The sequence below is a fragment of the Lissotriton helveticus genome, chromosome 1_2 (genome assembly GCF_964261635.1).
Source record: "Lissotriton helveticus chromosome 1_2, aLisHel1.1, whole genome shotgun sequence".
In the NCBI taxonomy this organism is placed as follows: Eukaryota; Metazoa; Chordata; class Amphibia; order Caudata; family Salamandridae; genus Lissotriton; species Lissotriton helveticus.
The window spans coordinates 180,141,821-180,154,349 of NC_136058.1; the positions used below are offsets into that span (position 1 = coordinate 180,141,821).

The following is a 12,529-nucleotide window of genomic DNA, read 5'->3' on the forward strand; positions in this document are numbered from 1 at the left end:
ATCCAAAAGGTACGATCAGTTTGGGAAGAAACTGTTCTCCTCCTTGAGTTTGGGGCTGAGGTCTGTCAACACTGCCTGCCTTTCAGACCTTTGCACCCACTCTGTGTGGAATACGGTTGCGGAGGTGCTGCCACATTGCCCTGAGGAGGCCCGGGAAAAGCTTGCCTAGGCCCTTGCAGAAGGGCAGGATGCAGCACGCTATTCCATACGGTGTGGACTCGACACAACGGACTCGCTGGGTAGGGCGATTGCAACAACGGTGGCGGTTCGCAGCCATGCGGATAGTGGCCTGGAGCGTTTCAAAGACTCCAGGGATACGGCCAAGTCCTTGGGCCTAGGCCAACGGCAGCAAACGTCCGCTTTTCGCTCCTTTCGTTGCCAAGGAAGGGGCGCCCCCACACGTCCAGCCAGCCACAGACCGGAGACCCAGGCTCAATGCGGTCGCAGATGTGGTTACCGCCGTGGCGGTACCGGGGGACACCGGCAGGGTCGGTCCACACCTGCCCCTACAGCATCTACCTCTAAGCCTTCCTAGTCTGGCATTCCAGGCCCATTCATCGCCAGTGGGGGGCAGGGTCCGCCTTCACCTCCCTCACTGGCGTACCATCACGTCAGACAGGTGGGTTCTGCAAATCATTTGAAGGGGCTATACCCTCCCCTTCGAGGCGATCCCTCCAGCCATGCCACCGCAGTACCACCGCATGTCGAGGGATCACTTGCAACTCCTGCAGGAGGAAGTTACGGCCCTCTTGGCCAAGAGGGCCATCGAACACGTTCCTAGGCCAGAAGTAGGACGTGGTTGTTATTCCCACTACTTTCTAGTACCTAAGAAGGGCAAAGGAGGCCTACGCTCTATCTTGGACCTATGGAGCGTCAACAGCTTCCTCCGGAAGGAGAAGTTCAAGATGCTGACTTTGGCTCAGGTCCTAGCTGCCCTGGACTCCGAAGACTGAATGGTAGCGTTGGACTTGCTGGGCGCGTATTTCCACATCCCCGTCCTGCGGTTCACGGTAGGCCACGAGCACTTTCAGTTTACCGTGCTCCTCTTCGGCCTTACCAGCGCCCCACGGGTGTTCACGAAAGTGATGGCTGTGGTCTCAGCTCATCTGCGCAGATTAGGGGGTATCAGTCTTCCCCTATCTCGACGATTAGTTGTTGAAGGCGGGCTCGCCCCAGACAGTCTGCTCCCACCTCCAGACTACGGCCGTCCTCCTGGACTTGCTGGGGTTCTCCATCAACGTGCCTAAGTCACACCTGTGCCCCTCTCAGAAGCTCCTTTTCATCGGAGCGGTTCTGGACTCAGCGCAGTTTCGGTTTATCCCCCCGAAGCGAGATATTCAGGCTCTGATTCCGATCTTTCAGCATTTATCCCGGGTCTCGGTCAGGTTGATCCTGGGGCTGATGGCCTCCTACATCCTTCTGGTGCATCACGCCAGGTGGCGGATGCGGGCTCTGCAGTGGGACCTGAAGTTTCAGTGGGCACAGCATCATGGCAACCTGTCCGACCACGTCCTGATCTCGGAGGGCACTGCGAGCCAGTTGCAGTGGTGGCTCACGAACCGCGATTGGGTCAGCGGCAGATCGCTCCCCCTTCCCCAACCGGTGCACGTAGTGGTGACAGATGCGTCCCTCCTGAGATGGGGGGCCACGTGGAAGAGAGGGAGATCAGAGGTCTCTGGTCTCCGGTGGAGTCCCGGCTCCATAATTACCATCTGGAGCTGCGGGCGATCCGTCTTGCACTAAAGGCATTCCTTCCCTCTGTTCGGGGAAGTGTAGTGCAGGTGTTCACGGACAACACCACCGCCATGTGGTACTGCAACAAACAGGGCGGGGTGGGGTCATGGACCCTCTGTCAGGAGGCTCTGTGTCTCTGGACATGGCTGGAACACCAGGGCGTCACCCTGGTGGTTCAACACCTGGCAGGTTCCCTGAACGCCAGGGCGAACGAACTCAGTTGCAGGTGCATGATGGATCACAAATGGCGTCTGAACTCGGACGTGGCGTAAGGTCTCTTTCTGCAGTGGGGAGAGCCTTGGTTAGATCTATTTACCACCGAAGAGAACGCGCAATGTCATCAGTTCTGCGCATTGAAATTTCCAAGGCGGCACTCGCTAGGAGATGCCTTTCGTCACAAGTGGAGCTGCGGTCTGTTGTAAGCCTTTCCGCCTATACCACTTCTGCCCAGAGTGCTGAAGATCAGGCGAGACCGGGCCCAAGTCATCCTTGTTGCCTCCTGTAGTCTGTGATGTGATTCTGCAGCCAGGCGTCCCTCCACAAAAACTGTATACGCCTGCAGGTGGAACAAATTTGTGGCATGGTGCACAGCAAAGGCTGTGGATCCACTCTCTGCCCCCTTTCAGAGGTTCTCCTCTTCCTTCTGTCTCTTGCCCAGCAGGGCTCTTTTCTGGGCACTATTAAGGGTTACATCTCGGCCGTTTCAGCCTTCTTGAGGCTTCCTGATCAGCCTTCTCTTTTCAAGTCCCCTGTTGTAAATAGATTCTTGAACACATGTTCCCTCTTGTTCCCTTCGTGATGCCTCAGTGGGACTTGAACCTTGTTCTGACTTTTCTGATGTGCGCTCCCTTTGAGACACTTCATACCTGTCCTCTTCGTCTTCTGACTCTTAAAACTGCATTCCTGGTTGCCATCACCTCTGCCAGGAGAGTGAGTGAGCTCCAGGTTCTATCTTCAAAACCTCCCTTCCTCTCTGTCCATCCGGAAAAAGTTGTTCTGAGGCCTCGTCCTTCTTTCCTGCCCATGGTAGTCGCAGCCTTTCATATCGGGCAGTCCATCGCCTTGCCCATCTTCTTTCTGCCTCCGCATCCTTCGTCTGGATCCAAAACGTGCGCTCTCCTTCTATCTAGATCGCACACGCCAGTTCCGGGTGGACGACCAGCTCTTTGTTGGTTACGTGGGCGCTAAGAAGGGGCGGCCGGTGCACAAGAGGACCATCTCTCAGTGGGTCGTCTTGTGAATCAAGGTTTGCTACTCCTTAGCAAAAAAGGAGCCTCCTGTTGGGCTGCGCGCCCATTCCACTCGGGCCACGGCAGCTACTACTGCCCTGGGTCGGGAAGTCCCCTTGCAGGACATCGAAGAGGCAGGTATGTGGGCATCGCTGCACACGTTTGCTAGGCACTACTGCCTGGACAGCCAAGTCCGGAGAGATGGCTTTTTCGGCCGTTCTGTTCTCCAGGACTTTCTGGTGTGATCTTGGTTCGCAGACCCACCTCTGGGGTTGGTATTGCTGGGGTATCTGTTCTATGGTAAGGAATCTAACACAAACGTGTTTCTTTCAGATACACAAGTTACTTACCTTTGGTAATGATATATCTGTAAGAAACATTAGTTGGTGTTAGATTCCTTACCGCCCCACCCATCCTCCCCGTTCTGCGAACCGATATCTAGGGTTAAGGACATCCCTTTCAGGGCCCTAGTTTCATGGCACCAGTGTCGGTTTCTATCATGACTCTGCGTTACTGGTGCGGAAAGCTATGTACAGAACTGACGTCAGCGCGCGAGGGCGGCGTCTAAGTACACCGACGTCATCCCGGCAATCACGATGCAGACGACGGATGCGGAGCTGCAGATGACGCCTAGCGACGCTCAGGGGTACTGCTGATGAATACTTTCCGGATCCAGTCTGACGGCTGGGGATCTTCTAAGTTAAGGAATCTAACACTAACTAATGTTTCTTACAGATATATTTTTATTTATTTTATTTATAATTAAGCTTATATCGCGCACAGCTACCCACAATGGGTTTCCCGGCGCTAGGGATAGACTGTAGAAGAAAAGGAGGTAGTTGCACCTAAGTTGAGACATAGCAGGCTATGGGGCACGTTGAGAAAAAAGCCAAGTTTTCAAGGCCTTACGGAAGCAAAACAAGTTGGTCTCGAGTTTTAGGGCCAGTGGGAGGGAGTTCCAATATTTAGGGCCCAAGGTAGAAAAGGAACGACCTCCCATTTTTGTCAGCTTCCATCTTGGCATGATGAAATTTCCCACGTCCGATGACCTTAGTGGACGTATGGGTCTGTAAGGTGTTATCAACCCTTGAAGGTAAGCTGGGGCACTACCCTGCTTAGCCTTGAACATATAGCATAGTGCCTTAAATTTAATGCGTTCAGGCATACTCAACCAATGAAGGTCGCGTAAGGCGGCCTTGGCTGAAGTGCGTCTAGGAATATTTTTCAGCAGGCGCGCAGCCGCATTTTGCACTACCTGTAATACCTGCAAGGTAGCTTTATCTGCACCCAAGTAGAGAATATTACCGTAGTCCAGGCGAGATGTTACAAGCGCCTGGACTACGGTTCTACGAGAGGAGAGTGGGAGCATCCACAAGATCTTGTAGAGCCACCGCAGCGTTGAGAAGCAGATGGCTGCGACCTTGGGGGCCTGTTGTCTCATGGTTAACCTGTCGTCAATAATGACGCCCAGGTTACGAACTGCAGTGGAAGGTGTAGGTACAGTTCCCAATTCGATGGGCCAATGGTGCGGGCCCCAGAGATGTTTATTACGCCCCAGAATGACCACCTCGGTCTTCTCCCCATTCAGTTTGAGACAGTTTCTCCGCATCCAGTCAGCCACAAGAGTGAGGCCAGACTTGAGTGCGGAGATGTTGTTCTCGTCTCTCCCCGATAGGGAGAAGACAATCTGGGTGTCATCAGCATAGGAAAATAGGGTTAGCCCAGCCTGTTCTACAATTGATGCCAAGGGTTTAACGTAAATATTAAATAATAAGGGACTAAGGATTGAACCTTGGGGGACACCGCGGGTAGATGGTCAAATGGTGGAAGCAGCTTTAGGAGAGAACACTTGGAAACTCCGGTCTTTAAGGAAAGACACCAGCCAGGCCAAAGCCTGGCCGCCCACACCTAGAGATTTCAGAGAGTCAATTAGGATGGAGTGTGACACGGTGTCGAACGCTGCGCTCAAATCCAACAGGATGAGCGCCATGGTGTTACCTTGGTCGACACCGTGCCTCAGACTCTCTGTTACCCCCAGGAGTGCTGTCTCAGTTGAGTGCCTAGATCGGAAACCCGACTGAGAAGGATGGAGAAAGGCGGTGTTTTCAACCAGTTGGGATAGTTGAAAATTTATATGTCTCTCCAGTATCTTTGAGAAGATTGGCAGCAAAGATATCGGGCGAAAGTTGGCGGGATTGGAAGAATCGGCGCCCGATTTTTTTAGTAAAGGAACCACCATGGCGTGTTTCCAAGGTAGGGGGACCTGGGCCTCACTCAATGAAGTGTTTAGTAATTTGATGAGAAAAGGGTGAGTAAGAGGGTCCAGTTGTTTTAATATTTTGGCCGGGAGCACATCCAATGGGGAACCAGAACGCACACTATTTAGACAGGACACAAAGGAAGTGGCGTCTAGGGGCTGCCAGATAGAAATTGCGGCATCAGTGGTGGTATTCACCAATTCCTGGACCATATTAGGGGCGATAAAGGTGGACTCTGGAGGAGGAGAAAAATGATCATAAATGAGATCCACTTTATTTATAAAATAGTCCGCTAAGGACTGACACTGGACGGCATCAAGAGCCGGATATTGTTAGCAAAGGTAAGTAACTTGTGCTCCGATTCCGAACCATTGCTTACTACCAAATTGTAAGTTCTTCCAATGACCGATTACGATGCTTGGAAACCGTTCGAGCAGACCAAATCAGTTCCAAAAGGCATCCGGACAGCCCGAGGCTATCAGAGCTGATTCATACAGCTCTATAAACACTTTTTGCGGACGAGCGATTACGATGACCATTTTGGACAGCCGTTCCGATTTGTTGTTTTTTTGGAGATGAAACGGCTGCTTAAATCTGTCTTTGCGGGCCCGTTGTGGGCACCCCTTCAACCTGAGGTGTCCTATTGTGGCCTGTTGGGGTACCCAAGGGACCCCTCTTCTCAACCATGCACAATGTAGTAGGCACCATGGGGTGCCCGCCACGGGTGCAAAGTTTTCCCGAACTACCCCTTTTTTCCAGCATGAACCTGTGTTCGCTTTCGGGACACAGTCTCCCTTTGAAAATGCTGGGAAGCATCGTAATCGGTCGTCTGGACTCACAGGACCCGATTAGTTTGGAAACTAGTCCGGAACCGATACGTTCGGGACAGTTTCCGAACATCTGAATAGGCCCATAAATGTGAAAAAGAAAAAACAGCAGTCCTTTTCCATCTGTGCACACAGGATCTGGAACAATATTGGCATATCAATTAGGATCGTTCCAAATCAGGACAGAGTTGAAGACTCACCTATTTAAAGAACACTACATCCCAATGCATTAACTATCCACAAACCAGCTCCCTCTCCTAGCACTCGTTGAATTGCTTTCTTTTACCCTGTACTGTACTCTACTGCCATTTGGCTACGTTCGAACTAAAGAAATATGCATATAAATACCTTTGTTTAAAAAAAAGAAATGACTGCAGTAGTTTATAAGGTGAGCACCAGCCACTTGCACCAACACAGAAAATATACAATTTTTTACAGCCCACAGTTGCTGCCTACAAAAACATCAACAATTGAAATATGGTAGGCATTTACAAAAACATTTTGCTCACTCCAAACCACAGTAGAATGAAATTACAGTCCCACTCATGACACTCTTGAGTGAAATTTAGAGGGCATGTAATAATGTTTCATATACAGTGCTTGAACCTTTTATACCTTTTTACAAGTAGATACAAAATTACATTTGAGTAAATTGTTCTGCTGCCTGTTCATTGTCCGTCCTTTGTTTGGTGTGTTAGATGCACCTTTTTTTCAAGAAAAAGGTGAATCATCTAAGAAATAAGCATATCTTTTCTAGACCGATCCAATTGAAAATGTGGAAAGCATCTGTGAAAATATGCAACTGTTTCCAAAGGAAGACTTTCTGACTGGAGATCAACTTCTGTTCGAATATAAACCGGAGGTAAGGAAAACTATATTTCCCATTGGAATCGTATTAAAAATAGTATGCTGCCTTGTATTTGTTTAATTCATGGTTTTCTGTCTCAATTTATTTTTTAGAATGTAATGAACTCTGTTGTCTAGCGCCTGATTGTCGTTGTTATTTTTCCAGAAGCCAAAATATTGCGTTTGTTGAGCTTTCCTACCTCCCTTAGTGACCACCATTACTCACATTTCTACTGCACAACAAGTGTGAGGGAGTTCCTGAGAAGAGGTCTGCTCTAACCTCTCTATGGTCTCATCTTTATACCTTCCTATTCTACCATGGACTTGAACTAGGTTCATCTTTATACTTTAGGCTATTATAAGTTGTTGTTAGGACAGTTCTGTGTAAGAATATCCACTTTCTTGACCAGGAAGACCGTTTCCGTTACCAGCTGTAGTCCTGATTGACAAAGAGAAACACATCTATCTTCAAGTCCTTCTCTACCAGTGAACAGAAGATCTATTCTGATGATCCACATGAGCAGTTAATTTATTGCCTTTATCCAGTGTATACAACATCTGAAAGAGACACGTTAGTATTGGATTCCTTACCTTAGAATATCCCCACGCGTCAGACTGAATCCGGATATTTTTTGCGTAGCAGTACCCTTGCGCGTCGGTAGGCGTCGTCTGCGGCTCCACGTCCGTCGTCGGCGTCTTGGGCGCCGTGATGACATCGTCGGAGTACTTAGACGCCGCCTCCGCGTGCTGACGTCAGTTCTTCTTTTTTCCGCGCCAGCAGCGCAGATCCGGAAAAAGTGGTACCGTAGTCACTTTTTGACTAACTCTTTTTGATCTTTTCGATCTCCTTTTTCGAGTCTTCGACTCCTAATCGGTGCCGGTAGGGATGCCTGGTTTCAAGCCCTGTGAGGATTGCGACCGGCTGATGTCGGTGACGGACCCTCACCGTCGGTGTCTCCACTGTCTCGGCGTCGATCACGACGACAAGGCCTGTTCCGACTGCCGGGCCCTGACTTCGAAGGCTAGGTGGGAGCGGTCCCGTAAGCGGCTCGAACTCCGGCAGTCAGCCCCACGCCAAGAGAGGTCCTGGTCCGGACGGAGGTCGAGGGACCGGTCGAGGGAGCGGAGCCATCATAGCTCCGGGAGTCGACATCACTCCTCTGGGTCGAAGTCGTCAGGTAAGCACAAGAAGTCGAAGAGACATCATCGCTCTTCCGACTCCCCCCGACGCTCGCGCGACGCGGCCGGGGGTTCAGGTGGCACCGCCCACGCGGCTCCGTCGGAGTCGCAGGCGCCGCGCCCGGCTTCATACCCTTCGGTCTCTGGGCCTAACGCGACGCCGGAAGAGATCGAGCGGTTCCTCATGGCCATGAGGTCCCTCTCTCCTCCGACGGGCTCCGCGGCGCCTTCGGGCCCAGCGGTCCCGTCTGGGGGTCCTAGCGGGTCGGCGGCTCCGGCCCCGACGCTGTCGGGTGCTTCGGCTCCGACGCAGCCGGAGCCTTCGGGCCCACGCCGCAGGGCCCCGCTGGATCCGGTTCCGGATCCGGGTCGTCGCTGGTGGATTTAACGACCTCCCCGGCGCCGTCCCCTCGGGTGCCACCACCGGCGCCGTCCTCGGGCGGCGCCGTCCCCGATCCCTCGCTCGACCCGGTTTCGGCGCCGATTATGACACCGTTCAGAGAGTTTACTTTCCATGAACCGGACCCATCCTTTGTTGAACCTGACCACCAGGAGACCGGTGATGAGGAGTATTGGGAGGGGTCTGCCAATGCCAGTGGCACGTGAATGCCAGTCTCATGAGGACTGGGCAGGTGAACTTGGGGAGGCCAGTGGTATAGACACTTCGCCTGACACTGGCTTTGTCTCGCCTCCTACCGTGGCTACGGAGGAGGGGGGCAACCTATAGTGTGGTGTTGATGAGGGCAGCCAAGGCCTTGGGCCTTGAGCTCCCCATCGCGGCCGTGAGGACTAATCTCCTCACCGAGGTCCTTAAGCTGCAGTCATGCTCAGCCGAGCCTCTGCTGCCGTTTAACGAGGCCTTAACCGACGTTCTTCTGGGCACTTGGTCCAAGCCCGCTACGGGTTCGCCCGTAGATAGGAACGTGGCCAGACGCCAACGCCCGGCCCCGGACGACCCATGTTTCCTGTCCACCCACCCCACCCCCGAGAGCCTGGTCATCCAGGCCTCCCATTCCCAGACCGCATTCCCGTCGGCCCCGCCGGACAGGGAATCCAAGAGGTACGAGCAGTACGGCAAAAAGATCTTCTCGTCCCTTAGTCTGGAACTGCGGTCTTCCAACCTTCTTTCCGCCACCGCATCCCTCTAAAGAGGAAGAGCGACTCCACCGTCTGGACCCAAAACGTGCGCTCTCATTCTACTTGGATCGCACACGCCAGTTCCGGGTGGATGACCAACTCTTTGTTGGTTACGTGGGCGCTAAGAAGGGGAAAGCGGTGCACAAGAGGACCATCTCCCGGTGGATCATCTTGTGTATCTAAGTCCTCCGACGACGTCATCACGGCGCCCACGACGACGGACGCGGAGCCGCAGACGACGCCTACCGACGCGCAAGGGTACTGCTACGCAAAAAAATTCCGGATCCAGTCTGACGCCTGGGGATATTCTAAGGTAAGGAATCTATTACTAACTAATGTCTCTTACAGATATATCGTTACACAAGTAGTAACTTGTGCTTCTTGCTGCAACATCTTGAAAACTTTTCCTTCCAACACTATGAAGGTTAGGGCCATGTGGTAGATGTTATACTTCCTGGAAAAATCAAAGAAATACCCTTTTTCTAAGGCATATTACCCCCTCGTCTGAGGATGATTCAGTAAAAAATGATTTACCAAGCACTTAAACTGGAGGACGACATTGAAAGATGGATCAACCTCCCGTTGTCTCTGATGGGTAGGATTTCCCTTATGAAGATGGTGATTCTACCCCGGTTCCTGTTCCTCTTCACGAACATCTACAATCTTTGATGGTCCGCCTGGCATGGGCTGGCAAGCAGCCGCGAGTGGCCTGGCGGATACTGACCCTGCCGTATTCGATGGGTGGACTGGGCGCCCCTGATTTGTAATTATATTATAGGGCAGCTCAGGGCTCGCATGCATACCACTGAATGCACGGCCCTTCTGATACACTGCACACACTAATTGAAACTATTGTGGCTGCTCCGGTTCCCCTGACGGCCTTGCTGTTTCAACCACACGATAGGCGTACTGCGATACTGGACTCGCTTAACTCTGTGGCTCACGCATGGCAGTGGCTGTTGAACGCTCAGGCAGGTAACCTGTTATATTCCCCATTGGCCCATCTGGAATGGTGAGAAAAACAACGAATAACTGTGGGTCTGAAAAAATAGGTCTATGTGTGTGTAGCTGGCTGAGGGTCTGTTTCAGAGTGTAGAATGAAAACAGACTAAGGACAATCACCCATTATGAAAATATGTCCATCAGTTACGTATTCTGTACCGCCCAGTAAATCATATGGTCTACTCCACAGTAGGTAGTCCTTTTAGCATCTCCACAGGTGATAACAGGAGATGGTTGTTGGGGATGGATGTCTGGTAGATGTTATTTGGATCGTAACCGAAAGCAACCCTGCTGGGTTACTCTAAGCCGCTCCCTAAATCACATAGACGACTGGTGGAAATGGCCTTTCTCATAGCTAGGAGATGTGTCGCCGTATGCTGGTTAAGAGGACCGACCCCTACTATGACACAGTGGTCTAGGGATATGTTGTTCTGTTGCACCCAGACTGAGGCATACAGCGAACTGCTCCCGCCCCGCAACAGGCCCAAAAACTTTTGGTCCCTATATGTATCTAGAAGACCTGTGCTTGAGGTGCCGGACATCGGGGATGCCTCCCAGCCGGGGACGCCTACTTCTGACGCGCCGGGATCAGACACGTGAATGTGCCCCCGCATCTCACTTCCTGAATCACAGCCCATTCTTGTTATTTCATATCTCTTGCTGCGCACATAGGGGTATTCGAAGTGTAAGTTCATGGTGCCACGTATATGGACCATGTGAGAGCCTGTACTGAAAGTCACTGTCACTCTGTTGTTAAGACTGTATACTTGCTTGATGATTATCTGCCCTGAGGATAGCTTGCTGTACTGTCTGGAAGTGTGCCAACGTCTTCAATGAGCTGTACTGTTTTGTTTTAAGGCCCTTTTGAAAACTCCAATAAAGATATTACAACAACAAAAAAAAGTGATTTACCAAGCACTTCTACGAAGGTGGCAAAAAAATGTAAAAGTGGATTTTCCTGAGCAGGACTTGTTACCTAAATTGTATGTAGCCATCTTCTCAAAGAAGGCTTGGCTTTTCTCTGAAAAAAACTCCAAAAAGAGACTGAACTGCAATCCTCATCTTAGATGTGGCAGTCATCCTTGTTGATGAGAAAGAAGAAACCTGAATCATTGAGAAAAGCACCTTGTCAATGTATTCTCCTTTGAAACATAACAGGGTCAATGGTAAAGAGATCCTGATCGACTATGACCCCGTGGGCAAACAAGCCGTCATTGACCACGACGGTCCCTTCAGTGACAAGACCATTGTCGACGCCATCTATGACCACACAGAGGATGTTTCTCCTCCACCCGTCAGTGGTCTGGTCGGTGACAATCCTTCCTACCCACTCGTCAGTGGTCTGGTCGATGACAATCTTTTTTTTTTTAAAGTTTTCAAAAACCTTTATTAGCAGCTTACAGTTTAACACAGCTCAGTGCCTACAACCACATCTTGGCCGGCAGCGCCTCAGTATTGTCATCAGGCCTTAAACAGTAATCTGCATAGACAGTGTAGTTTAACACAGCAAGCCGCCTACTACCACTTCGGGCCGGCCGCGTATTATTGAACAGCAATGCTACAACTATCTGCTTGGAGTGGCATGAGACATCAACAATGAGAATCAATAATGCTCGTGATAAAGTATAGTCTCGGATCATGTAGTTCCCACTCACCGTGCAGCGCTGTACACCATACCAGGCAGCGCAGCTTGGTATGCATAGCCTCTTTGGGACCTGGAAAAAATAAAGAAACGTCAGAGAGCATGTTCTGGGGACACACCTACCCGCTGAACAATGTCATAGTCACTGAAAACAGTATCATTCAATCAATGTCCCCAGTTCCACAAACCTGGTGGGTGTTAATAAATAATAGCAATACAGAGTAATCTACATATAGACTCGTTAATGATCCTGTACCTGGGGCCCTGACAACAAGTAGGATGTTAATGGCGACCATATGTCTCTGGGCCTGGACGCACAAGGTAATAGCTCAGCATAAATGGCAGATAGTTCCTGACAGTATATCATATCATTAAGCCATTCCTTCTCCGGATTCCCCGCCACCTCCCAGTAAAATCTGAACTAAGAGACCTCCACTGGCTTCCCATCAGGAAGAGCATTTAATTTAAGAGCATGTGCATTGTCCACCGCGCATTCTGGAGAAGGGGGGCCATCATCAATCACTCTCTGATCACCCCCTACATCCCAAACAGGCAGCTTAGGTCCGCCCATGCCTTCCGAGTCTTAACACCTAGGATTCGGAGGGCCAGGTGCGGGGGTCGAAAGTTCTCCTTCAACTCAGCAGGACTGTGGAACTCCCTTCCCCTCCCTCTTCG

The 12,529-nt window shown here is 51.1% G+C and overlaps 1 protein-coding gene across 1 annotated transcript in view; it reads left to right on the plus strand.

Moving 5' to 3' along the window:
- Positions 1-12,529, plus strand: part of NRDC (nardilysin convertase) — a 2,150,332-nt gene that overhangs the window by 1,247,121 nt on the left and 890,682 nt on the right. Inside the window, exon 16 of the mRNA XM_078670713.1 lies at positions 6,806-6,910. Coding sequence (XP_078526839.1) covers positions 6,806-6,910 — 105 coding nt within the window. The remainder of the gene's footprint in view (positions 1-6,805; positions 6,911-12,529) is intronic.